Source organism: Equus asinus, chromosome X (genome assembly GCF_041296235.1).
Source record: "Equus asinus isolate D_3611 breed Donkey chromosome X, EquAss-T2T_v2, whole genome shotgun sequence".
NCBI classification, from domain to species: Eukaryota; Metazoa; Chordata; class Mammalia; order Perissodactyla; family Equidae; genus Equus; species Equus asinus.
Genome location: NC_091820.1, coordinates 124,099,631 through 124,127,382, shown reverse-complemented (window position 1 = coordinate 124,127,382; position 27,752 = coordinate 124,099,631). Strand labels below are relative to the sequence as shown.

Here is a 27,752-nt window from a genome sequence, read left to right as displayed (position 1 = left end):
TGAGCTTTGGAAATGCTCAGAGCAGTTCTTTAACATATTCATTCATCTCCAGCAAATCATGTCCAAAAAAGCGTCATTTCAAAATGTAAGGTGTTCCTCCCCTGATACATATACACGTCCCATTCGTGCTGAGAAAAATACACTTTGGTACTAGATAGAAGGCTCCCCCCAAGGCTCTCCTACTTGAGTGAGTTCTGAGAGTCCTGAGGCAGAGGACTCAGATGTTTAGATCTTGTAATATTTGTTTTCTTCCCTCCTCACCTCCATCTGCTGGTAGGCTGCTGCATTTCAGATGCATATGGAGAGTTCCATTAAGTATACAGTGGCAGCCTGCTGCTGGCAACAGGGTGCCAAGACTTTACAGAGGGATCCATTCCTGCAGGCCTGGGGCAGGACACACCACAGCCACCATGAACCCCTACTCTTTGTTTTACCCAAGCCAGTGTCGCCCAATATAAGGGCTGCATCAAGCATTCCTAGCCTCAGTGGGAGTGGTTCTGGGATCAGGAATCAAGAAAATAAGGCTTTTTATTTAAGAATATTCTGGTGTATCCATTATATTTTAAAATGGTCTTTGGAAGGAAGGGGGCTGAAATGTTTGTTGTCAGTGGCAGCTGCCCTGCCTGACAGCTTCGGCAGAAGCAAAAGCAGTTGATAATCACATGTTCCAAGAGTACTCTAACCAAGGAGCAGGAGAAGGCGACAGCAGGCCCCACGGTGCTCATCCCAGTCCTCACTGGAAACTGGAATCCAGCCTGGGGACTTCACACTGCCAAATGCCTACTCTCCCACACCTTTTCCCATTAGGCTGCCAGACTCACCAAAGATATTTCTAGTAAGGACTGGGATGAGGAATGTGTTGGGAGTGGAGAGTAGTAGGGACAAGGTTTAACCTCAGTTCTGAAGGAACTTGGTGTTAGGCAAGGAAGCAAGTCATGGATTTAGATGAAGGGACATGAGACACTGGCCCTGTGACAGGCACCAGGCATAAGGCTGGGGCTTGGTCCCAGAAGCAAAGCATGAGCCTGGCCTCTGGACCAGAGAGGGATTTGCCACAGGGTGCAATTGACAAAATGGTGCAGAAACGCCTGGGCTGAAAGTCAGGCAACCTGTCTGCTAACCTTGGCTCTCCCACCTGCTGGTTGTATGGCTTTGTGTGCATCATTGTGAGCCTTCCTTAGTTCATTTGTACAATAAAGAAATTCATTTATGTCAACCTTGGAAGCCTCAAGCTACTGCAGAGCTTCGCTTCTCAAACCATAACGTGTGCTTGAATCACCAGGGATCTTGTTAAAATGCAAATCCTGATTCAGTAGGTCTGGGGTGGGGGCCTCAGAGTCACAAGCTTCCAGGTGATGCTAATGCCCCTGCTCCCTGGACCACACTTTGAGTAGCAAGCAAGCATAGAGGACTACAGAAATAGCTCAAGGGCTCCCTCTGCTGGTGTAGATGGGAGACAAGCAGGCAGGACTCTAGTCAGCATTTCCTCCCCAGCTTCAGCCAGAGCAGCTTGCCTTTGACTTGCTTTACATATTAGAGTTCCACCTAAGATTTTATTTGAAAAATAAAGGGAGTCCTTTTGTTTATTTTTTAGAAGAGGTTGAAAACCATTGGATCACAGCCCTTTTGGGAAGGGGATGTTTTAACCTATTTTTCTTATGGAAAATTTCAAACATACACCAAATTTGAAAGAAAAGTATAACGAACTCGAATGTACCCACTACCCAGCTTCAACAAGTACCACCATTTTGTCCATCTTGTTTCATATCCAAGTGATAGGAGCTTAAAAAACTAGGGCACAGGGCAGCCCTGGTTCTAGTGTGTGGCATTGGGCTCTGTTGAATGATACAACTCCCATGATGGTTGACTCGATACTCATTTGTGCTTTAATGAGACTGAGTTTGGACAAGATGGACTGCAACTTCTGAAGGACAGATTCCCAGAATTAAATAGCCACCATGTTGAGCAAAAAGGCAAAGACTAAGACCACCAAGAAGTGCCCTCAACACGCAACATCCAACATGCTCGCCATGTTGGACCAGCCACAGATTCAGGAATTCAAGGAGGCCTTCGACATGATTGATCAGAACAAAGATGGTTTCATCAACAAAAAAAATTTGCATGATATGCTTTTTTCTCTAGGGAAGCATCCAACTGATGCATGCCTCAATGCCATGATCAATGAAGCCTCAGGACCCATAAATTTCACAGTGCTCCTCACGATGTTTGGTGAGAAGTTAAATGGCGCAGACTCAGAAGATGTCATCAGAAATGCTTTTGCAAGGTGGCCAAAAGGTACAAGCTTTCAGTTATAAGATAAATAATACTAGGGATGTAATGTACAACATGATGACTGTAGCTAATACTGCTGTATGAAACGTAGGAAAGGTGTTAAGAGAGTAGATCTTAAGAGTTTGCAGCACAAGAAGAAATTGTTTCCCTTTGTTCTTTTCTTAAAAAGAAATGCTTTTGCTTGCTTTGATGAAGAAGCAACAGGCACCATTCAGGAAGATTACCTGAGAAAGCGGTTGACAACAACGAGAGATCAATTTATAGATGAGGAAGTAGATGAGCTGTACAGAGACCATTGACAAAAGGGGAAATTACAATTACATTGAGTACATGAACATCCTTAAACATGGAGCAAAAGACAAAGATCATTGAAAGAACTTTAGCTAAAACCTTCCAATTAGTGTGTCTTACTGTATTTTACTTCCCAGCCACCTACCGCCACCTTCATAAACCAGTTGAATGTCATTTAGTTTCACAGCTTTACCTTTTCTTCTGATGTATTTATTCTAGACCTTTCTGCTACTTAGCACTTGTATAATGAGACTGGAAATGGGGGTGAGGTTGTAAATCATGTTGAAAAAGAGATTGTGAATAAAAATCAACAAATGTGACAGCCCAGGAAAATGTATCCGTATTTCTGGTCTTGCTGGATTTTTTACATTTTTATACAATGAAAATGATATTTTGAAATGAAGATTATTCTGACTCAAATGGGATATAATGGCAAGTTAGACAAATCAGTGGTAGCTGGGGATAGTCCTTTTTTCAGGTTTTCAACTTCATTAATTCAGATTTCATGGTAAAATTGATTTTTCACATATATGAGACAGCGTCCTTCAAAACTTTTAAGTATGTTTTAACTTCATTATGCAGTAAAAGCTAGTTATGCCCTTTTTCAGGCTTCTAATAAGTCAGAGATTTAAACTATTGAGTTATAAACATAGAATGTACCAGAGAAAACACTAAACATCTTATTGATCTAAGCTTCTAAGAAGAGGCAAAATTCTGCAGAAAAGAATAGTTACTGAACATTTACTGTGTGTGAAGCACTGCACATACATAATTTTTATTGGATCCTCCCAGTAACCTTGTGAGACAGGTTTCCATTAGCCTTGTATTTCAAACGGGGGAACAGAGCTCCACATAGTTGAGTAATTGATCAGAGTCACTATTAATAAGTGCCAGTTGGAATTCCAACCTGGGACACCCAACTCCAGAGCTTATAGTGCTGGAACTGCTGTGCTGTCTCTATGAAAAGCCCCAAATGCCTGAAAGAGTCAAGACATTTCCATTACATTATAACATAACTCTGTAGTCATTTTTGAAGTTTAAAATAATTGAGATAATTGATTATTTGAATAAAGTTTCAGGAAATTCTTTCCCAGGTAAAAAAAAAATAGAAGATGTTGCAGCATTATTTACAATAGCTAAGATATAGAAACAAGCTAAGTGTCTGTCAACAGATGAAGAGATAAAGAAGATGTGGTGTAAACAACGGAATATTATTCAGCTGTAAAAAAGGAGAGCATGCTGCCATTTGCGAAAACATAGTTGGACCTTAAGGGCATTATGCTCAATGAAATAAGTCAGACAGGGAAAGTCAAAAACCATGTGATCTCACTTATATGTGGAATCTAAAACAAAAACAAAGAAACTCATCGATACAGAGAACAGATTGGTGGTTGCCAGAGGGAGGGGGTGAGGGGGTGAGTGAAATGGGTGAAGGTGGTCAAAAGGTCCAAATTTCTAGTTATAAGATAAATAAATCCTGGGGCTGTAACGTACAGCATGGTGACTATAGTTAACAATACCGTATTGTGTATTTGAAAGTTGCTAAAAGAGTAGATCTTAAAAGTCCTCAACACACACACACAAATTGTAAGTATGTGTGGTGATGGATGTTACCTAGACTTGTTGTGGTCATCATTTCACAATATACACGTACATCAAATCTTCATGCTGTACACCTAAAACTAATGCAATGTTATCTGTCGATTATATCTCAGTTTAAAAAACAAGTAGGAGTCAATCTGGCTGCATGTGACGAAAACTACAAAATAGCACTGGTAAGAATGGACAACGGAGGACAATTTACAATCTCGAACATAAAGGATACTACCATAGATTGTAGACCTTGCTCCAGAAGAGAGGCAGTATCACTTAACGGTTAGTGCCATAGACCAAAAAAAATAAAGCAAAATAAGATAAAAGTTGAGGTAATTGATGATTTAAATAGAATTTCAGAAATTCTATTCAGAATTCTATCCCAGGTCAAAAAAAAAATAGGACAGCAAGTTATACGCAATACTATTGGATGTTTGAAGGCAGTTCATGTAGTGTGGACTGTAGGGAGGGAGTGAAAAACAGACAACGGTGCTGTGAGTTCATTTAAAATCCTCAAGGCCAAGCAATTTGAGAAATCTGAAAAAAATTTGTGAAAAAAGGAAAAAAATCCATTAAAAAAACTTCCAAGTTGTTCAACACCTCTTCCCTCTCCTGAAAGTGTTGTTTTGGTATTTAATCTGCTTAAAATCAATGCATTTAAATATCATTTAATATTTGTGCTTTATAGCTTGGGGCAGTAGGCAAATCTGTTTACTCACTATCACTTAATTTTTCTGGGCTTCCTCTTCTTCACCTTTAAAATGACGGAGCATTCCACTCTCGTGGTCCATACAGTGCTTTGCAGTTCATAAGGGCTTTTACATTTATTAGCTAATCCTCACAGCCCACAAAGGAAGTAGGGCTTAAGTGGAACTGAAGTTCAGAAACACCAAGGCACTTATCCAAGGTTTCTCAAGGACGCGAGTCCACTCCTGGCTCCCTTTTCCACTTACGAGCTTAAAGCCACCATGAAGCGTCACAAAACCAGGTGGAGAATCACTGTATGTTTAAGGAAAGGGGAAAATATAGTGGGATCATTTTGATGATCATTAAACCAATATTTATCAGTCACCCGCCATGTGGCAGCCATTGTTCTAAGGGCTGGAGATAACTGGGGGACAGGACAGGCAAGGATGCTGCCCTCCTGCGGCTCAAATTCTCCAGTGAGAGACAGACAATGAGCGATGTCAACTAAGCGCCGTGTGATGAAGAACTGAGCAAGCATGGCAGAGGGTAGTCAGGAAAGGCCTCTTTGAGATGTCACACTAAGGTGAGGTCTGAATGACAAGAGGGAGGTCCCATGAGATGGTCAAGGCAATCAGGTCAAGGCTTTCCATTCAAAAGGGATAGCCAAAGCACACGTGGCAGGATCACTGGGAGAGCACAGGAGAACGACACAAGAACGGGATTTGGGGCGGGGTCTAAGTGTAAACTCACAGAGCTTTGGGCAGGGAAGAAGTGGGATTTATGTTTTTCAAGATTTGACCTTGCTGCTGTGTATAGAATGGAGGGGCAAGAATAGAGACAAGAAAGCTTCCGGTTAGGAGGCTGTCACCTTCATCCAAGCAAGACATGGAGGCAGCTTGGACTCAGGAAATGGTCAAGGAGATGGCTATAAAATGCCTCTCCTTGTCCAACCTATTTTTTCCCCTCCAACTGCGCCTTGTTACCATCTTTCTGGCATAATTTTAACTGCATTTATTCTATTGCTCAGCTCAAATCCAGATTTGAAACACTGGGAGGAAAAAAATAGCTTTCAAGATTAAAAACGAGAAATCTTAGTTCTTTTTTTTTAAGTATGCTTTTTGGTGAGGAAGATGGGCCCTGAGCTAACATCTGTTGCCAATCTTCCTTTTGTTTCTCCCCAAAGCCCCAGTACATAGTTATATATCCCAGTTGTACGTCATTCCAGTTCCTCTATGTGGGATGCTGCCACAGCATGGCCTGATGAGCAGTGTGTAGGTCTGCGCCCAGGATCTGAGCCAGCGAACCGAACTGCTTGGCCATGGGCCCGCCCCTAGTTGTTTCTTGAATGCTTTATGTTTACCTGACCCAGAGCCATTCTGGTTCAGCTATAAGGAGCCTTGTGGAATCCAGTACTATATGGTGCCTAGGCCAGGGCCTTGCTCCTCTTCAGTTTCCAATAAATATTATTAGTGATGACGATGAAACCAAACCAAACCAAACAAAAAGCAACGACAACAAAAGAAACATAAAGATTCTCTTTGGTCTCTCGAATGCTGGGATTCAAAATTCTTCCCACTACAAACGAGTCTGGCTCCAGAGCCTCACTGGGCTGACCCCCCACATGGCGATGAAGTGGCCCAGGTTTGAGGAGTTCCCCGGAAGCAGGGACAGGAAACTGCACACAGTATGACAAGGCCTGCTCCCAGGCAGGGGAAAAGGCGAAGTTACAGGAAGGAACGGAGTAGGGGCAGGAACGTGGCCAAGCTCTTGTCCTTCAATTGTCCTCACAGAGCGGCTGGTGAGGAGAGACAGCAGCAAGAGGCTTGCTCCCATGGCTGCCAGAGGCCAGGGGTGCAGGCACACTAGGTCTCAGGATGTTTCTCGCAAAACTGGGAGCCAGCAGAGGAAGACTGTGAGCTTCAGGGAGGCTCATTGCGGATTCAAGCAGTAGTACAACCGTCGAAGTGTGGCTTTGTCTTTTCCAAAGCTGGAAAACTGTGCATGGATAGAATTCCCTCTGTTTTATGTTTCCTTTTTTCTCCTATTTGATGTCTGCTACCCCTCCGTGTAGCTGAGAGCGAGCCCATGAGAAATAGATGAACGAGGTGCAGACAAGGCGGAGGGAATGAGTTGTTTCTGCGGGCCAGTGCGTTGTGGTGGTGCCATTGCTGTGCAGGTGGCTGCCCCAGCCACCACCTCTGGGCCCTTCCGACATGCCAGGCACTTGCACTCACACAGCGGCCCCTGATCCCTATGACATCCTGCGAGGCGGCCACTGCACATACTGCTTTTACAGTCACGAAGCTGGGCTCAGAGAGGCGGAGTGGTATTCCCACAGCCCCTGTAAGGTGGTGGAGCTGCTGTATCTAAGGACACAGTTTGCGCCCTTGCTACTGACAGAGCGCGGCCTTTTGCCGTCCCTGAGACTGAACAGCTCGTAGGACTCACTACGAATAAGGTTAATGGCTAGTAAAGACTAGCCCTCATTTGCTGACCGCTTCCACCTGCCAGGCACCGTGCTCAGCGTTTATTGACTGATTGCGTTATTTCACTGATTCCTCAGAGAATTACTAGTTATTTTGAATTACTAATCATTTTGCAGCTAGAGAAAGTGAAGCTCAGAGAGTGTAGGGGACCTGGACAGTGTCCCCCCACTCATAACCGGAAAGCCAGGGTTCAAACCCCGCTGGTTTCCCCCTCTGGAGCCTGCTGGAACCGCATTGCGCCTAGTTTAAAGATGAGACTGACCAGCTCCCCGTGTTAATGGTGTTCTGAAAAGACCCTGGTGCCTTCCGGGGCAGCCTTGCTCCTGGTTGTGTGTGAGAATCACTGTTGTGGCCTGCAGAGAAATCGGAAGCACATAATCAGTTCGTAGGTTCTTATTTGCTCAAGATCTTGCACCTTGTATAACTTTTGAAAACCTACGTATCTCATCTTCACGGCTTATTCATTTACGGAAAGTTAATAGTGTCAAAGCAGCGTGAAATGCTCCTTGCGCCAGCCCTAGTCTGGCCTGTGCTAGTGGAGCAGCGCCATCTACTGGCTGCTCCCTTGACCTACATCAGAGAGCCCCGGCGCGTGGGAGGGGAGGGGAAGTGGTGGGGTGGGGTGGTGGTCCTAAGGCCTTCCGGGAGAGGGACAGTCACCCTGGCAAGCAGGTTTGGGTAAGGGGAAGGGAAGAAAGATCTTGGGGCACAGGAAGGGAGTGAGGGCAGTGAGCGTCAGTGTGAAACTGCAGAGCCTCGGCTTTAGCCCGTTTGGCTGCGACTCCCAGGGTGATGTGGTCTGACTTTTTATTAAATGTCACATCGGGGCTAAGCGCGCCCAGCAGAGCGTCCTCGAACTGCACTAACTCGAAGGTGGCATGTATTACGGTTTTGTCTCTTACATGTATGTCATGATTTTGAGTTAATTTTCATATATGGTGTGAAGTAAGGGTCAGGTTTCGTTTTTAAAGAGATGCTTTCCCAATGTTTCCAGCACTATTTGTTGAAAATATTATCCCTTCTCTGTTGGATTGCCTTGACGCTTCTGTCAAAAGTCAGTTGTCCACATAGTTGTGAGAATGTTCTGGACTCTCTGTTCTGTTCCATTGATCTCTGCTTTATGCGATACCACACTGCCTGCATTATTGTTGTATGGCGAGTCTTAAAACCAGGTGGTGTAAGTCCTGCAACTTTGTTCTTTTTCAAAATTGTTTTGCTGTCCCAAGCCTTTTGCATTTCTATGGAAACGTTGGAATCACCTTTCGGTTTCTTTAAAAAGTCCTGCTGTGACTTTATTGGGAATGCGCTGAATCGACAGATCAGGTTGGGAGAGCTGACCTCTAGCAACATTGTCTTCAAATCTGTGAGCATGGTATATTTCTCCATTGGTTTGTGGATGTATTCTTTAATTTTTTGTAGTTTTCAGTTCTTCCATATCTTTTGTCGAATTTATCCCTAAGTTCATATTTCTACAAAAAAGATACAAATGGCCAACAAGCAAATGAAAAGATGTTTGACATCATTAGTCTTTAGGGAAGTGCAAATTAACATTACAATGAGATGCTACTTCACGCTAGGATAGCCATAATTTTAAAAAAGGAAAATAACAAGTGTTGGAGAGGATGTGGAAAAATTAGGACCATCATCCGTTACTAGTGGGGGTGTAAAATGGTGCAGCCTCTCTGTAAAACAGTGTGGTGGTTCTTCAGTGAGTTAAACACAGAACTACCATGTGACCCAGTAATTCTAATCCTAGATATGGACCCCCAACGTTAAAATCAGGTGTTCAAACAAAACTTGTACATGAATGTTCACAGTAGCACTATTCACGATGGCCCAAAGGTGGAAACAATACAAACGTCCATCACCAGATGAATGGATAAACAAAATGTGCTCTATCCATAAAATGGAATATCATTTAGCCATAAAAAGGAACAAGGTACTGATACACACAACAATGTGGATGAACCTCCAAAACGTTATGCTAAGTTAAAGAAGCCAGATATAAAAGGTCACATGTCATTTGATCCCATTTTTACGAAATATCCAGCATAGGCATATACACAGAGACAGAAAGCATATTTGTGGTTGCCAGGGGCTGGGGTGGGGAAAGAACATGGACTGACTGCTTAATGGGTATGACGTTTCCCTTTGTGGTGATGAAAATGTTCTGGAACTAGATAGTGGTGATGCTGCACAACATTGTGAATGTGCTTCATGCCACTGAATTGCCTACTTTAAAATGGTTAAAATGGCAAATTTTATGTTATATGTGTTTTGCCACAATAAAAAGGTCAATTGATCACGAATGTAAGGCTATGTTTATAGTCTCTCAGTCTGTTCCCTTGATCGTGCACCTATCTCTGCACCAATGCCACACTGTGTTCATTACTGTGGCTCTCTAAGAAGTTCTGAAATAGATGCGGTAAGTCCTTCAACTTTGTTCTTCTCTTTCAAAGTGTAGGGCTGTTTAAGTTAATATACATTTCCACATACATTTTAGGATCAGCTCATCGATTTCTACAGGAAAGTCCGCTGAGATTTTGATAGACATTGTGTTCAATCTACGGATAAATTTGGGGAAGACTGCCATCTTGACAATATTGAGTCTACCAATCCATGAAATGTCTCTTCATTTAGAGCTTCTTTAAATGTTCCCAGCAATGTTTTATGATTTTTAGTATGCAAGTCTCACACATATTTTATCTGACTTCTCCCTAAGTCTTTTATTCTTTTTAAGGCTTTTGTGAATCAAATTATTTTCTTAATTTCATTTTTGGAATTTTTGTTGCTAGTATATAGAAATACAATTGATATTGTAATATTGATCTTGTGTCCTGTGACCTTGCTAAATTTGTTTACAGGTCTTGTAGCTTTTTTGTGTGTGTGCATGTCTTGGGATTTTCTCCATATACGATCATCTGTGAGCAAAAACAGTTTTATTTCTTCCTTTCCAATCAGTAGGGTTTTGTTTTGGTGTTGGTGGGGAGCTTATTCCACTGGCTAGAACCTCCCGTACAATGTTTCATAGAAATGGCAAAAGTGGACATTCTGCATTGTCCTCAATATTAGGGCAAACATTCACTCTTTCACCAGTAAGTATGATGCACGCTGTGAGTTTATGTAGACACTTTATTAAGTTGAGGAAGTTCCCTTCTATTCCAAATTTGTTGAAAGTTTTTTTTTATCACGAATGGCCGTTGGATTTTGTCAAATCTGTTTTCTGCATCTACTGCAGTGGGCATGTTTCCCCCTCCTTGTTCTATTAATATAGAGTATAACATTAGTTGATTTTCAGATGTTAAACCAACTTTGCATTCCTGGGATAAATCCCACTTGCTCATGGTATATATCTCTAGGATGTTTGGACCAGGTCTTCCCTGGTCTCCTTAATTCCCATTCACAGAGGATGTTGTCTATGAGGCAGAAGAAAAAGACTCCCAGTGTAGGGGGATGTGGAGCCACCAGCCTCTTCTAAGACTGCAGCCCTGCTCAAAAAGCCATACCTTCCATGCCAGGCTCCTATGCTCCCAGGGACCCCACAGAGGAGCCCCTCTACCCCTGAGGCCCAAACCCCAGCCCATTTCCCTATGGCCACCATATTTGTGCCCTCACCAGTGAAGAGAGGAGCCAGAATGTCCCCACCCACCACCTCTTACTGGCCGCAAGAGCCCACCCACTCCACGCCTATTGGCTGGATGGCAGTGGGGCTGGGCCCCGCATGACACGTGCTCAAAGGCACCGAGGTAGGGCACGTGCCAACTCCTATGGTGACAGCAGTGTCCCTTGGGGCAGGAGCACAGAGACTGAGGAATGGAAGCAGGAGGCACGAGCTCTTAAAAGGCCACTGTGGCTAGAGGGCATCTGTGAGGCAGCAGCTGCCACAAAGGCAGGCCTTGTGCTTCGTCTCTGTGGTGTGTGCCCAGGCCTTGGGGACATCAGGACCATGGTTAGGCTTCTGCCCAGGGCTGTGACCTTCTTCCAGAGGAGGGTGGACTCTGCGGAGGAGGAGTGCCCGAGGCAGCCTGGGGTCCCACCAGGTACCCTCTCAGTCCCCTTGTCCCCTACACAAGGACCCTCCCCAGGGGGCTCCCCCACCCCTGCCCGGGTGGTAGGGCGTGGCTCCATCTTATGTGCATGGGGGGGGGCGTGTCCCTGATCCCCGAGAGCTGGGCCTGCACCCACCCGAGCGCCAAAGTCCCCAATCGGTCCAAAGGTGGGATGGTGGTGGCAGAGAAGTGCGTGAGGACACTTCCCCTCCCCTGCATTTCCCACATCTGCTGTGGTGCCTGGGATGGTTCTTAACAAATGAAGCTGCATTCAAGTACCTGGAACCTAATCAGGGGATGACGCGCTGACCCTGCTGTCCCCGTCGTCATCATTGTGGTGGCTGTATTAACAGAAGGGCTCATGTATTAACTGAAGTCTCTCATCGACATTGTGGTTCCTTCTATTACTATTTGGATTCCTAATAGGCTGTGATTTATTCGTTTCACTGCTGTCGTTAGACGCGTACAGGTTGGACTGTCCATCTTACTAATAGATGTTTCATGTGTGGTTCTTTGGTTTGTTTTGTCGGGAATTAAAAATGTCATTTCTTCAGCCATTTCTCCAAGGTTCTGTGGCCCTGTTTCCTGGAGATATTCGTGTTTAGAAACCAAGATCTTATTTCTATATCCATTGAAAACCCTGAGATTGCATCGGTACCTCTGGTATCAGTCCAAGAGCAGAGGGATAACACAGGTTTCGCTCTCTTTCCACCTTTCCGTGTTTCTAGCTCCTGCAGAGGTGGAGACCCCTGCCTCCGGGCCTCCTCGCACATTTGCTACTGTGCACAGTCCTGCTGCATGCACTCTAACCCTCGGGCAGCCTTCCCACCAGACCCTCACTCACTCCTCTCACAGGCCCTGGCTGCCATCGGGCTGCCTTCGCACCTTTTGGGGGCAGGCTCGCAGCCACCATTCTACCCTTGGGTGTTTAGACAACAAGGAAGGAAGGAAGGAGGGCCCTGTCCTCCAAGGAAGGAAGGCTTGGGGAGAGCAGGGGGATCTCCTTGCCTCTGGAACCCTGTCACAGAGCTGGCTTGCATTCACCACTCTGTTGTAACTGCCACTTCAGATAGCTGGACTTTAGTTCTCCAGGAGCATCCTCCCAAGTGAGCTGACCCCAGGGCTGCTGGGCTGGCTGCAAAGTGAGGTCTCGGGGTTGGTAAAGGCCGTTAGTTCTAAACATGCATAAGCAAGGACTCGGATCAGTTATCGGGGAGTGGAACGTTCTCTCAGCTCCTCCCGGGGCAGTTTCCTGTGAGAGCGTTGCCCCAGTTAACTGCCAATTACGTGGAAAGAACATTTCGTTCCTCACCTGCTCGGGATGTTTGAGGAGGTACTGTGTACGCAACTGGTGAGAAGTGTAATTTTACTGTTGAAACTACACCAAAGGTACACGTTGTTTTGATGGTGTAAAGAACATGCTTCACAGTCGAAAAGGTAACATCAACTGACATTCCCTGACCAAAGGGGAAAAAATAGATACGCAGGACTAATTGAGGGCTGAACAAAATGATATAGATGAGAATTTCCCCATCCATTAAATCTTAATAAAAAATACAGTTAATGACATATGTCATCTAGAGCAATGTCATTTTAAGTTTACAGAAATGTTTGTCTAAACATTAATCAAATATTTCTTTCCAAATTAGCTTTTATGTTTGAAACAATACCATTTTACTGTGTGGTGCAGCTCATCTTCACCAGGGAGGTTGAGTTACTGAGATTACAGAAAACCCAGGTTATTGGCTGATTTATTTTTAAGTTTTTGTCATAGCCAGAGCCCTGCAGACAGATCATGAAGCCAGGAAAAAGCTGAGTTGGGACTGGATCTCATGCCTTCTGAGCTGTAGGTCTTGTGTTTATAGCCAGCCGTAACGTTGTCATGAGTAAGGACGAATACTATTGAGAAAGAGGCAAGTGCAAAAGTGAAATCTTCTGGTTTGGTCTGATTTGCCTCGAAACCGGATCTTCTCCCTAGGTTGCCTGGACTTGCCCAAGACCTTACCCTTCTCTTACTCAGTTTATTCCCCCAGTATTATGAACACCCACTACGTGCCAGGCACTGTTCTGGGTGCTGGGGGCACAGCAGAGAACAACAAAAGGAATCCTTGCCCTCATGGAGCTGACATGGAAGTGCGGAGAGGCGGCCAAGACTTTTGGAAACATATCAATAATGGAGAAGAGGGAGTGACATCAGCAAAATGGTGACATGGGGATTTCTAGTGTGTGTTCCCCCTGCACACGAAAATATCTTCATAAGAGCGAAGGATTCCAGGTGAGGGATTACAACACGTGGGTGAAGCACAGAAATAAGAAAAGATGCATTGAGGAGAGTAGGAAAGATAGATTTACGTGGCCCCCTCCCCGCTCCCCCAAGCCCTATCAGCCCAGCACAGAGAGAGAAACCTCACCCATGGGAGGAGTGTCAAGTGAGCACCCGACTTCACAGCAGACCACAGAGCAAGCTGGCCTCAGAACCAGGCCCACTCCCCTGCCCCTAGGTCCTAGGTTCTAAAAATAGAACTACATATGATCCAGCAATCTCACTTCTGGGTATATATCTGAAGGAAATGAAAACAGGATATTGAAAAGACGTCTGCATTCCTATGTTCCTTGCAGCATTATTCACAATAGCCAAGATATGGAAACAACCTATGTGTCCATCAATGGACAAATGGATAAAGAAGATGCAATATATATATATGTGTGTATGTATATATACACAAACACACTCACACACATACATATACACACACAATGGAATATTATTCAATCATGAGAAAGAAGGAAGTTCTTCCATTTGTGACAACATGGATGGACCTTGAGGGCATTATGCTAAGTGAGATAAGAAAAACAGAGAAAGACAAATACTGTATGATATGACATATGGAATCTAAAAAAGCCAATTTTGTAAAAACAAAGAGTAGAATGCTGGTTACCAGGGGCTGCTGGGTGGGGGGACCTGGGGAGATGTTGTTTAAGGGTGTAAACTTGCAAGTAGTAGATAAATAAGTTCTGGAGATGTAATGCACAGCATAGTGATTATAGTCAAAAACATTGTATCATAGACTCCAAAGTTGCTAATAGACTAGGTCTTAAATGTTCTCACCACAAAAAAGAAATGATAATTATGTGATGTGGTGGAGGTGTTAGCTAACACTACAGTGGTAATCATATTGCAATATATAAATGTATCAAACCAACATGTTGTACACCTTAAACTTACACAATTTATATGTCAATTGTATCTCAATAAAAAAATTACTCCCTGTAGTTGAAAAGAGAAATACAAATGGCCAATGGGCATATGAAAAAATTTAATCTTGATATGTATTCAAAGGCATGCAAACTACTATCAAAGTAAATTATTTGGCTTATCCAATTGAGATTTAAGAACAAGACTTCGGTCCATGTAAAGGGGAGGAGAAGAAGGAAAGGATCTGGGTCCTTATCCCAAGACACTTGGAGACTGGATTTAACTCTGACTATAAACTGGGGATATTGGGGAAGCAAGAGTTTTAGGGAAATAATGGGTTAAATGAAAGATTACACTGATCTTGAGGAGAGAGAAATACACTCAGCTTGAGGCAATGAAAGGCAGTAACAAATTTTGAAACATCTGTTGTTACCCAGAATTGCCACCCTTGTCTCAAAACACTCTCATTCCTGAGTGGAGTGAGTAACTTGGCACCACGACTCTGGAGGGTGTCAAAAGCGCTAAAGCTTGCATATCCTTTGGCCCTCTTCTAGGAATATATGTTAAGAAATTGATCATACGCCACAGCATTTATCCACAATGGCATCTGTCACTGCATCGTGAACAAAAACAACAAAAAGCAAACCAAATCCTCACAACAACCAAAACCCAACCCCACAAACAACAATAAAGGAAAACAACCGCGAGGCATTGGGAAACACATGATGAAACCTTCATACAAGAGATACTGTGCAGCTTTAGATGCAGAAAAAAAATTAATCACATGCTAAGATACACGTGAAGGGGGGAGTAGGTTTCAAAGTCATATGTTCCTAATGTTGCATATATAAAAGACATACACACAAAGTGAAAATTCACCCCAAATTTAGCAGTTTCCCTTAGGGGTAGGGTGGGCTGGGATTCTGTGCACTGTTTCTATTTCTCGTGTTCTACTGTATGGGCTCTAGTGCTCCAGGAATTGCCAACTCGGCTGCTGTTTTGCCCTCTCCTGACTCAGTTGCTTAGATCCCAGTCAATCTCCAGAGGTGGGAGGTAGGGGAGAAGACAGGTGGGCCCATCTCAGCGTGGCCCTAGCTGCTGCCATTGGGGAGCTCCATACTGAGAAGGCCCCCAGTTCTGACCCCCAAGCCCTGGATTTCTTATCTGTCTCCTGGCCCCTACCTAGAAAGGACAGGGTCATCTTCAGCCTGTGCCATTCCCCCACTCCTCCAGCCCAATTCCCTGACCCTCCAGAGGGCACTGGGCCCTCAGGAAAAAAGCTTCTGCTTGGCGTTCTAGTTAAGACTGGGGCCCAATCCTCAGTTTCTCTGTAAAATGGGAATAATGGTTGGGTGGTGTTGGTTCACAAACTGGCCCCCGTACACAGAGGGCAAGGAGAACTGAAGATAGAGGCAGACCACTCCAGATTGGTAGGTGGCAGGTATAATGAGCAAGGGAACTTACATATGAAGCTTGTCTTGGGAGGCCGAAAGATGAGTAGATCTCTGCCCCTGCCCCCGTCCCCCAGAATCTTGAAAGTTTATATAGAGGTTAAATGGAGTTTGTCACATGTTCTCAACAGCACCTTACTCTCTCCTGGCTGTGTCCTTGAAACAGCTCCGACTATGGGAACGGTGGGTGGAAGATCCATTTCAAGGACAGGGGAGGGGCTGAGGAGCCTCTGATTGCCCAGGTCCAGCTTGTGGGTCAACCAGCAGTCATGTCCTCTTGATGACCTCTTCCAACAGGCAGCTGTGGTGACTATGATGAGATTGCAGAAGCAAAGCACCCAGCATGTGCCTGGCACTGGGTGGGCTCTTATCACATGTCGGTTCCCTTTACTTGGTTTCTTCTCCTCATAGTGACAAGGCTGCTCCAGGTGAGACATGAGGACAAACATTGGATAGGGATCATCATACTGAATGCCCACAACCACCCTGAAGGCTCCTTGCTGAAAATGCATGAGTGTGCAAGGCTGGCCTGGGGCCATGCCGTGCTCAGTGGAAGGGCTAGGCTCAGGGCTCCACTCTTACCCAGAGCAGGACGACCCTGCCTGCCTTCTTCCATAGCAGGAAAGGGTGGTCCTCCCTCCTCAGCGGGCCTTGGACCCCGAGCTCTGGTCTGATCCTGTCCTGACTTGGTTGTGCCAGCCTACATGAACCCTGGAGTGGGTGCGGGACCATCAAGGACTGAACAGGATCATCTGGACAAAGGAGAGTGAGGCTCAGGGCACTGGCAGGGACTGGGGTCCATCCCTCCTATGGTGTGGGAATAGAAGAAAGATGGAGTCTCTCATGTTAAGTCTATCAGAGTCTACCTCATAATTGGTTGACAGGTGGCAGATATTGGAAGGGTCCCTCTTGTCAGGGTGCCTTGCCCCAGGCTGTGCTCCTCAGTGGCCATAACCCCGTGTCCTCAGGCCACCTCCCTCCTGGGGCCTGTGAGCCTTCCTTCCTCGGTTGCAGATGCTGCGCTCCGCCCCGGCCTCCCTCATCCAGCCCTCTGCCCGCCTGCCCACCCTTACCCTGCAGCAGCCTCAGCGCCCCTGGCCCGGCTTCTCTGGGGAGGCCCTGAGGGGGGCTCTGAAGAGGCAGGTTGGGTCTAGAATGGGGGAAGGGAAGCAGGTTTCTGGTCCTGGTGGTTTATCCTCTCCAAAACTCCGCATCCTCCTAGCCAGCAGGGAGGCAGGGGACCTTGCCATCTGCTGCCGCTGGGGGGCCTCCAGGTGACACAAAACCATCTGCAGTCTATTTCACCTCACCTCCCCCAGCCCACCCTGGGGGTTGAACTGAAGTAAGTGCTTTCTAACACCAGGCTCTACAATGAAGACTTAGGTATTAGGTTATTCAAACGAACGTTCTGTATGGGACAAACTGTCACCTCTCAGGCCAGGCCTATGCTGCTGACTTCTCCTCACGGGGACAGTGGTCCAGGTCAAGTCGGGCCTCCGAGCATCCTCTGAACAGGCCCGACATCCCCGCCACAGCCCGACCCCCCTACAGCCCTCTGAGGGTGCTCCCCTCCGTAGCTCCTGGCCATCAGCAGGGTGACCTCACCACCCGCCCCTCTCTCCTCCAAAGCTACAAGCTACCGCATCACACCAGAAACAGGAGGCCTCCAGTTTTATTGTATTTTATTGAACTCAAGGACTTATTATTTTTTACTTAGACAACAAGATGTGACAACACCAGGAACAAGACCATTATCTCTGACCAGATTGTGCTGCCAGTACAGAGTTCACACACAGAAAAGTGAAAGTCGTCTTACTCAGGTCGGTCTTTGATTTTGTAGAAGCTCTGCTACCTGAAAAGCAGGCTGCAAATAAATAAAGTGCACTGAGAGCCCGTCGAGCAGCCAGGGCCCAGGGGAGGAGGGAAGGGGGGAGAGCAGAAGCGTGCTAACTACTCAAGGCCAGACGGTAAGGAAAGCAGGGGCAGGAACTCAGGCTGAGGACCCACCCACCGCCAACCCCTCTGAGCCCAGCCAGCCAGAGCCAGAGCCATCTGGACTTGCTGCGCCCCTCTGTGTGGGGTGGGGCTCTCTGAGGAGAGGAGGTCTCTGAGCCAGGGACCCTGAGGCTGTGCCCTGTCTGTGGGGAAGTGGCCTCCTAGGCCCCAGGCAGGTCGAGCTGAGCCGCTTGCCCAGGGAGGGCCAGGCACCCAGTGCGCTCATCCTGCCCCACAGCAGCACCCCACCCCACCACACACGCACACACACTCACACTCGCACACACGTTCAGTGAAGAGCCTCCCTCATGCCATTCTCAGGCCTTCCTCCTCCCCGCCTGGCTGGCTCAGAAAGATGCTGGAGTCACCCAGAGGGTGACACCTGGGCTTGAAAGGGGCACATCTGTGTGTCAGCCCCAAGGAGGCCCCTCGTCCTCCTCTCCTCTCATGCAGCCCCGTGTTGCTCTCATCTCTCAGAGGCTGCCCCGGAGATCGACGGATGGAGTCAGCAGGCTGGCAGGCTCCCAGAAGTGGTCCTGGGTGGACAGAGTTGGGGTGGAAGGGGACCACTGGGACGGGGGCTCCCAGGAGACTTGGCACAAGGAAGGAAGCCATCAGGCCCCGTCTGTGGGAAACTGCGGGGGCCACATGGTGGCTCTGGTCCAGCCTCAGTCCCTGGGATGAGAGGCGGAGATCTTCACCCAGGACTCAGGCTCCTGCTGGGCAGCTGAAGAGGGCACATGGTGTGGGAGTGGGCCACTGTCTCTGGGCTTGAACAGGCTGCTGCGGTTTTCAGTCCCAGGGACTCTGAGTACATGGGCCTGGAGCAACCAGTGTCAGAGCAGCTGTGGGAGCGGGGTGGGTGGTGAGGGCCAGGGTCTCTCCTGGCGCCCCTCTGGGCTGCCCCTGGCCATCCTGGTATGCCAGTCAGCAGCACACCCAGGGCCTCTAGGACCAATCCAAGCCCATCCAGAGGAGATTCTCCTGTGTGATCCTGGGCTGAAACTGGGGACAGAGAGATGGGGTCATGTCCCATCCCACCCCAGGGTTAGCCCTTCACCCTCCTGGTTACATCATGTCCCACCCCACCCCTCCACCCAAACTCAGAGGCTTGTGCCACCCAACTGCTGTGGAGCCCTTGGTCAAGCCTGAGGTGGGGGTGGGGATTGGGGAGGCCAGGCTCTGTGGGTGAGGACCTGGGCTCCCTGTGGGGGGCGGGGGGGGGTGCTGGGATTCATCTCTCTTGCGCCCTTCTCAGCTCAGACTGGCCTCCTGGTTTTCCCTCTGACCTCTCATACGGCTCCAATGAAAGCTGGTTCCACACCTTCCCCACCCTGGACCTCTCTCCCCCTAGGTCCCCTGGGAGCCTTGTGCTCCCCTCCCACATCCCACTGTGCCAGGTCTTGGAGAAGCCTGAGGGTCAGCTGGGGGAGTGCAGGCCTAAGGGCAGATTCAGCTCCACCACTTCTTATCTGTGTGACAAGGGACAATCCCTATCTCCCACAGAGCCCCAGTTTCTCCAATCCATAGGGGAGAACAGAACCCCTTCATGGTATTGCTGGGAGATCTTAGGGCCCAGATGACAGGGTCTGTCCTTCCGCATGCCGGAACCTGACCACTGGGCTACCTCACCCTTCAGGGCCTCTGCCTGGAAGGCCCTTCCTCTCCTCCTCCATCAGGCCCTTCCCTCAGCTGCTCCCCAGGCAGCTCTAGGGCCAGGGGCGCCCCTGGGCAGCAATTTGACTCTCTTGACAAGGCCAGAGAAGGGGCGGGTCACCACCTACACACAGCAGTTCCTGAAAGATAGAAAGAGAGGGAGACTTGAGAGTTGCTCGCCACCCCGAGAGGTCCCTGTTTCCCCAACTGTTGATTCCTCTACAAGCCCCTTCTCCCTCTGCTCTCCCCACCCAGCCGGAGAGCTGCCCTCTGCTCAAGGAGATTCCCATTTCCCCAGATCCTCTGGGTACACGGTGGGCTGCTGGAGGCCGTCCAGGGCTGGCGGAGGGCATTCTGTGGCACCGGGAGGGCCCCGGGAGGGCTGGAGGGAGCATGGCTGAGATGGTGGAACAGCAAGACCCTAGGGGGAGGGCGAGAGAGGAAGAGTCTTTCCCACTCTTCCCTGTCTGCAAACGCAGGGCTTTGGGGGAGGTCCTCAGAGAGGGCGGAGGGGAGCAACCGGGACAGCAGGAGCAGGCAGAGAGCGGTCCCTGGCCCCAAAGACAGGGCAGGAGGCAGTCTGCAAAGGGCTGTACCAGGAGCTGCAGAGAGCCCCAGGGGCCTGAGGACCCAGAAGGGGACAGACCTGGGGAATGTGTGGCCAAGAATACAACCATCCTTCCAGGTGGTCTACCCCAGGGGGTGGAGGAGAAGGGTGGCAGCATCTTTTCTCCTCTAGGGTCTGCTCCGGGCCCAGGGGGGTGGGGACTGGGCTGTGGACTGGAGGGGACGCCCCGGTCTCTGTCGGTGATGGGCTGACCCTCCGAGATGCAGATGTGAGCTGCCTAGGCTGCCGCCGCCCCTCCCCCCATCTTGCCATCATGACACGGGGATCCAGAGAGCCTGCGTCTGCCCTGCCTTGCCCCTGCTCGGCTCCGCAGCTTTGCGGGAGGGCTTCCTGGGGTCCCTTCCCCCAAACCCCCAAGGGACTTGGACATCTAGATGTCATGGCAACCGCCTCCCTCCAGCCCGCCAGTCCAACCTCTGGTCACCTACCTTGGTGGTCAGGGCCAGCTGAGTCGAGCTCCTGCTGCAGAATTGCTTCTTTCTGGTCCCCTCCCCCCTCGGCCAATGTGAGGCAACAGGTTGGCTGCACTCAAATAATTTTCTCGAGCCCGACCGAAAGGGCCCCTCTTGCGAGTTTCTGTGCAATCTGTCATCGGCCGCGACGCGTGTGGGCTGGTGACGGCCCAGGCTGGAGCTCGGGTCTGGCGCAGGGGGTCGGTGGCTAGGGGTCGGGGTCTGGCGCAGGGGGTCGGTGGCGGTAGGGGGTCGGGCCGGGCCGCTGTGGCCGCGGGCGCTCACTCGATCCGCACCTGCAGGCGGACGTTGAGCATCACGGAGGCCACGACGTAGAAGTAGGGGAAGTTCATGCGCAGCCGCCAGGCCAGGTCGAAGAAGGTGAGCAGCGTGCGCGTGAGCCCCTTGCAGAAGGCGCCATAGGAGCCTCGGGCCGCCACCGAGCGCGACAGCCGCACCGCCAGGCCCGACAGGGCCGCCGCCGCCGCCGCCGCGGTCAGAGCCACCGACGCCGCCATGGGCCCGGGCCCGGGCAGGCCCCGCCGACCGGCCGGAGCGCGAGCGGGCGGGCAGGTGGACGCGAGGTCTAGAGCGACCCGCCCCGGCCAGCCCTCAGCCTCCAGCTCCCCGGCTGGGCTCGGGCCACAGCCAGCGCCGCAGCCGCCACCCCTCCTCCGCGGCCCAGGGACGGCTCCGCCCCCTCGCCGGCTCCCTAAGTGGAGGCCGCCGGCGGAGCCCCGCCCCCAGCGGAGCCCCGCCCCTTGCCGGGGGCCGCAGAGCCGCCGCCGACACAGCCCCGCCCACGGCCACGCCCACGGCAAGCCCCACCCATGAGGCCGTCCCCTCCCGGGCTCCTGCGAGCGGAGCCCAGGGCCTGAGCGGCTTGGAAGTCGGTGACCCGCAGAGATCGCTCTAGCGGAACGCTCTAGGGCAGAGTGGAGGGCCGGGGGTCTGCACCGCCATGCTGATTCTGTACAGCGCGCTCCGCCGTTCACACCATTCCCCCGCGTCTCCGCAGAAAACCCGGCCAGCCAACCCGTTGTAGCTTTCTCTAATTCGCATTCATTTCTCTGGTAACTCTGTGGAGCGTCAGCAAACCCACACGAGCGTTTTTTCCTTTCTGGTGTGTTTGCTGCTCATGTGTATTTCTTTATTCGTGAATTGCCCCATTGTCCTTCCTTTCACCTGTAGGGGTTGAAACACTTTCCCTCTACTCTCCTAGGTTCAGTACCCCTCTTCGGTCTGTGCAATAAACCCACTACAGGCAGATTAACAGGAGAAAAAGGATACACATTCATTAATTCTTAATATTACGTGCACAGGAGCATCACAGGGAAAAAACAGTGAACACTCAGAAAGGCAGTGAGATTTGCAAGCTTATATACTGTAATCTTAAAAGGGGAGGAGGAAGGAAGATGTAGGCAATTTCGGGGAGAGAATGATTTTCAGAAAAGATGAACGGGTCCTTAGAAGAGCAGATGGAAGGCGCGGTGATTTGTGCCAGTTTGCCTGGGGTGGTGTGCACTAATAGGCCCCTCTCCTCTAGTAAGAGGCTATCTTCCCCGGCTGATGAAACTTCCAAGGAAGGGACTTAGGCCGGTCAAGTTCCTTCTGGAGGATCTGTCTTTAGGCAGATAAGGGGATTTCAGAGAAAGCCTCTCCCTGCATTTGCTGTTTTTCAAGTGGCTTCAGCTCAAAATAATCAAAATATCTAAGGTGGCATACTTTGGAGTGGCCTGTCCTGAACTCCTTGCTCCCCCCTAGTGATTTCTAAACACTCCTCTTCATCCATTGTTTGCCCTGCGAGCTGCACAGGAGCTTCTCAGGGTCTCATTTGCTCTGGTTCATAGCCTTTTTCTTGCTCCTGGGCATAAAGGCCTTTTCACTGTTGCATCTAAATTTGTTAGTCTAAGCCAAATCTAACCGAAACTCCACCATGTTTTCAAGACTGTTGAAATGCTCACGCTTCCTCATAGTCATGAGTTTTAAAAGCTGTCTGCAAGAAGTAGATTTACCACGAACTCATCCCAGTTTTCACAGGGAAGGCTGGGCTGAGTATTAAGACCCTCTCAAAATGCCTGTTCACTGTCACACCTGAACATCTCTGTGGCTTCTGTATAACTATTTAAGGAACCCAGCAGCTTCATATACACGGATTGAGCAATGGTCATTCCTACATGGTCAAGGAAAAAAGCGAGTTTCAGAGACACTGGATTATTGTGTGGCATCATGATTTTATCAACATAACCATGCGTGGGTATGAATGCATGAAAAAATGCCAGCGCAGATATGTCAAACTACTCCACACTTTACTTCTGGTGAAGGCAGTAGGAAGGAAGACATACTTCTTACTCTCTATGTATATGTATATCTATAAGTATTACTTGTATAATACAATGAAAAAATTAATTATTTGAAAAAGAAGGGGCCACAGAAATAGAGACCTAAACCACATAGGAGCCCTTTGTTCCAGTCTGGATCCAGCCTCATTCATTCCCAGAGCCTTTTTCCTCCACTCATTTCTGAAACTTCTCCTTGTCCTCATCTCATTTATTTTTAACATTTTATTTTGAAATAATTATAGACTCACAGGAAGTTGCGAAAATAGTACAAAAAAGACCTTGTGCCTTTCACCCAGCTTCCCCAATGGTGATATTTTCTATAGATGCAGCATAATATCAAAACCAGGAAATTGAAATTGGAACATTACCATTAACTAGACTACAGGCCTAATTCAGCTGCCAGCATTTTTGTAACCTGCATTAATTTGTGTGTGTGCACATGTATAGCTCTAGCAATTTTATTCCATGTCAGGGTTTGTGTAACCACAACTACAATCAAGCACAAAAATATTTCATCACCACAAAAGAACTCCTTTGGGCTACTTCTTTGTACTCAGTCAGTGACCCTGTACATATTTTGTTGGTTATATCTATTTCATTTTCTTTGGAGTGGCTGTAAGTGTGTTTAATTTTGGTTTCTACATGTTCATTGTTAGTATACAGAACTGCAATTGATTTTTTAATTAAACTTTTTTATTTTGAGATTTACATGCAGTTGTAAGAAAAAATACAGAGCAACCCCATATACCTTTTACTCAGTTTCCCACAGGCGTAGCATCTTTCAAAACTATAGTAGGGAGCTGGCCCCGTGGCCGAGTGGTTAAGTTCGCGCACTCCGCTGCAGGGTGGCATCCCACATGCCGCAACAAGAAGGACCCACAATGAGGAATATACAACTATGTACCGGGGGGCTTTGGGAAGAAAAAGGAAAAAATAAAAAATAATAAAAAAAAATTTTTAAATTTAAAAAAACTATAGTATGGTCTTAAAATCAGGATATCGATGCAATCCATCTATCTTGTTCAGATTTCCCCAATTTATTTGATCTTGTGTGTGTGTGTATTAGTTCCATGCAATTTTATCATATGTGTAGGTTCATGCATCCTCTACCACAGTCAAGATACAGAATAGTGGGGCTGGCCCGGTGGTGCAGCGGTTAAGTGCGCACATTCCGCTTCCACGGCCCAGGGTTCGCTGGCCTGGATCCCGGGTGTGGACATGGCACCGCTCGGCACACTATGCTGTGGCAGGCGTCCCACATATAAAGTAGAGAAAGATGGGCACAGATGTTAGCTCAGGGCCAGTCTTCCTCAGCGAAAAGTGGAGGATTGGTAGCAGTTAGCTCAGGGCTAATCTTCCTCAAAAAATAAATAAAAATAAAATTTTTAAAAAAGATACAGAATAGTTCCATCACCAAAAAGATCCCTCATGTTGCCCCTTTTTGACCACACTCACTTTCATCTGGTTCTCCCTCCTTAATGCCTGGCAACCACTAATCTGTTGTCTGTTTCTATAATTTTGTCTTTTCAAGAATGTTATACAAATGAAATTATATAGTATGGAACCTTTTGGGATTGACATTTTTCACTCAGCATCATTCTCTGGAGAGTCATCCAAGTTGTTGGGAATGTCGAGTGTCAATAGTTTCTTTCTTTTTATTGCTGAGTAGTATGGTATGATTGGACCATAGTTTTGTAACCATTCACCCGAGAAAGACATCAGGGTTGTTTCCAGGTTTTGGCTATTAGGCTGTGAATATTTGTTTACAGGTTACTGTGTGAACAAAAATTTCCATTTCTTGGGGGTAAATGCCCAAGAGTGTGATTGCTGTGTCGAAAGGTAAATGCATGTTTAGTTTTGAAAGACTCTTCCAAATTGTTTTGCAGAGTGGCTGTAACATTTTATGTTCCCATCAGCAATTTATGAATATATCCAATTTTTCTGCATCTTTGTCAGCATTTGGTGTTATTACTATTTTTTATTTTAGCCATTCTGATAGGTGTATCGTGATAGCTCATTGTAATTTTATTTTGTGTTTCCCTAATAGCTAACGATGATGAAAATCTTTTTTTTTTTTTTGAGGAAGATTAGCCCTGAGCTAACTGCTGCCAATCCTCCTCTTTTCACTGAGGAAGATTAGCCCTGAGCTCACATCTGTGCCAGTCTTCCTCTATTTTGTATGTGGACACTGCCACAGTATGGCTGATGAGTGGAGTAGGTCTGTGCCCAAGATCCGAACTGGCGAACTGGGCTGCTGAAGCATGTGGAACTTTCACCACTCAGCCATTGGGCTGGCCCCCATCAGGTTCAGTTTTTGACTATATGTCCAATTGCTAGCTCACAATTTGTTGAAAAGGTTATCCTTCCTCCACTGAATTTCTTTTTCATCTTTGTCAAAGATCAGTTGAGCATATTTCTATGGGTCTATTTTGCTGTGCTCTGTTCTGTTGCATTGGTCTATGTGTTTATCTTTTCTCCGATACTACAGTGTCTTGATTACTGTAGCTACATCTATAGTATGTGTTCATTTCAGGTAGAGTGAGTCATCCCACTTTATTTTTCGTTTTCAGCATTTCTTTAGCTATTCTAGGACTTGTGTTTGCTCATATAAATTTTAGAATAAGCTTGTCTATGGGTACATTAAGTCTTGCTAGAAATAGTTAAGCTCACACACCAATTTGAGGGAGAATTGACACCATTTCTATACTTAGTCTTCAAATTCATGAACTCAGTATGTCTATTTATTTATTTATTTAGATCTTTGATTTTTTTTTTTTTTTGAGGAAGATTAGCCCTGAGCTAACTACTGCCAATCCTCCTCTTTTTTTGTTGAGGAAGACTGGCCCTGAGCTAACATCAATTCCCATCTTCCTCTACTTTATATGTGGGATGCCTACCACAGCATGGCTTTTTGCCAAGCGGTGCCATGTCCGCACCCGGGATCCGAACCGGCAAACTCCGGGCCGCCGAGAAGCAAAATGTGTGAACTTAACAGCTATGCCACTGGGCCAGCCCCGAGATCTTTGATTTCTTTCATCAAAATTTGTATAATTTTCTGTCTTATTCCTGTACATGTTTAATAAATTTATTCTTAAGTATTCATTTTCTTTGAAGCAATTATAAATGATATTGTGTTTTTCATTTCAGTTTGTACATGCTCATTGTTACTACATAGAAATTATGTAGAATTAATTAGGAGTGTATTGTTTATTTTCCACCTTTGGAGATTTTCTTGTTATTTTTCTATTAATTTCTAGTTTGATCCCACTGTAGTCAGAAACCAAACTCTGTATGCTTTCGATTTTTAAAAAAATTTTTTTAAAGATTGGCACCTGAGCTAACATCTGTTTCCAATCTTCTTCTTCTTCTTTTTTTTATTCTTCTCCTCAAAGCCCCCAGTACATAGTTGTATATTCTAGTTGTAGGTCCTTCTGTTTGTGCTATGTGGGACATCGCCTCAGCATGGCTTGAAGAGCAGTGCCATGTCCGCACCCAGGATCCGAACTGGCAAAACCTTGGGCTGCCAAAGTGGAGTGTGTGAACTTAACCATTCAGACACGGGGCTGGCCCCCCTTTTAAATATTTTTTAGTTTTGTTTTATTACTTTAAGGAGAGCATTCCTCTGGAGTATTTCCAGAGGAAGACAATGTGGGTGATGAAGGAACTGGTTCCATGTCTTGTGACGAATGATTGAAAAAATGGTTGTAGTTTAGAGAACCAAAACTTATAAAGGAAACATCAGAGCTTCTTCAAATATTTGAAGGTTTACCAGGCTCAAGAGCGATTAAACTTCTACTGTACTATTCCACGGTTTAGAATTTAGGCCAATTGGCTGAAACTGTCCTTAGCCAACATAAGGAGTAGGCAGCCTTGAGAACCAATGAGGTCCCTGTCATTTCAAGTGTCCTAGTGATGAGAATCAAGGCTGCCCCAGGGAGAGAAGCCCAAGGTGACCTGCCCTACATACCGATCTGGGAAGTATAGGATGCTCTGACTTAATCCGATCTGATTCTTATCTGAAGTTATAGGACCGCCCAATAATCAGACCCTAACTACACTGCTACCATTTTAACAATTTTTTTTTATCTTTCCTTTGTCTTGTAAAGAAATAACTCACCTATCTATGCCTTATAAATTTAGCTCTAACCCTCAACACATTGCAGCTCTTACTGCCCATGGGTCCTGTCCCCATGCTATTCTCTAAATAAGGGAGCACTACTGCCAGACTTTAAGAGTCCAAGAAATCTTTCTTTCAACTCCTTGACTCACCAAGTCCGCATCACTAGCACCACCTGGAAATTAATTATTGGTCAGGAATATTGCTAAATTAAGTTTTCCATGATGGGGCCATTAAACTAGATGGCCTGAAAGATTCTTTACAGTTCCAGGCTCTTGCTTCCATGTTCACTAATATTTGTGTTCATTATAAAACTAAGTAATTTTATTTTGTACTTTATTTTGAAAACATGTTTTTTGTATAAGAAGCATAAAGTTATGCTTTAAAATGAACAAATCTTTAAAATCACATAAAACTCTGAAGTGAGGTTCTTGCAGGCAGTGTAGAGATGGGTGATGTGTTTTAAGCATCTACCCTGACAATTTCTGTCTTTTAATTGTTCTTCTTATGCCATTTA

The 27,752-nt window shown here is 47.0% G+C and overlaps 1 protein-coding gene and 1 pseudogene across 1 annotated transcript; one reads left to right on the top strand and one right to left on the bottom strand.

The window, feature by feature from the left end:
- Positions 1 to 1,952: 1,952 nt before the first annotated feature.
- On the top strand, positions 1,953 to 2,868 carry LOC106837055 (myosin regulatory light chain 12B-like; annotated as a pseudogene).
- A 14,831-nt stretch (positions 2,869 to 17,699) lies between these two features.
- Positions 17,700 to 21,491, bottom strand: SMIM10L2A (small integral membrane protein 10 like 2A). Its single transcript, XM_044764014.2, has 3 exons — positions 20,753 to 21,491; positions 19,673 to 19,836; positions 17,700 to 19,045 (listed from the first exon to the last, which is right to left on the bottom strand). The coding sequence occupies exon 1, from the start codon at positions 21,292 to 21,294 to the stop codon at positions 21,058 to 21,060; it is 237 nt and encodes a 78-aa protein (XP_044619949.1). The 5' UTR covers positions 21,295 to 21,491; the 3' UTR covers positions 17,700 to 19,045; positions 19,673 to 19,836; positions 20,753 to 21,057.
- Between the last annotated feature and the right edge of the window lie 6,261 nt (positions 21,492 to 27,752).

Excerpts from the sequence above, each read along its gene's own strand:
- SMIM10L2A (XM_044764014.2), bottom strand. The coding sequence starts at position 21,294 with ATGGCGGCGTCGGTGGCTCTGACCGCGGCGGCGGCGGCGGCGGCCCTG.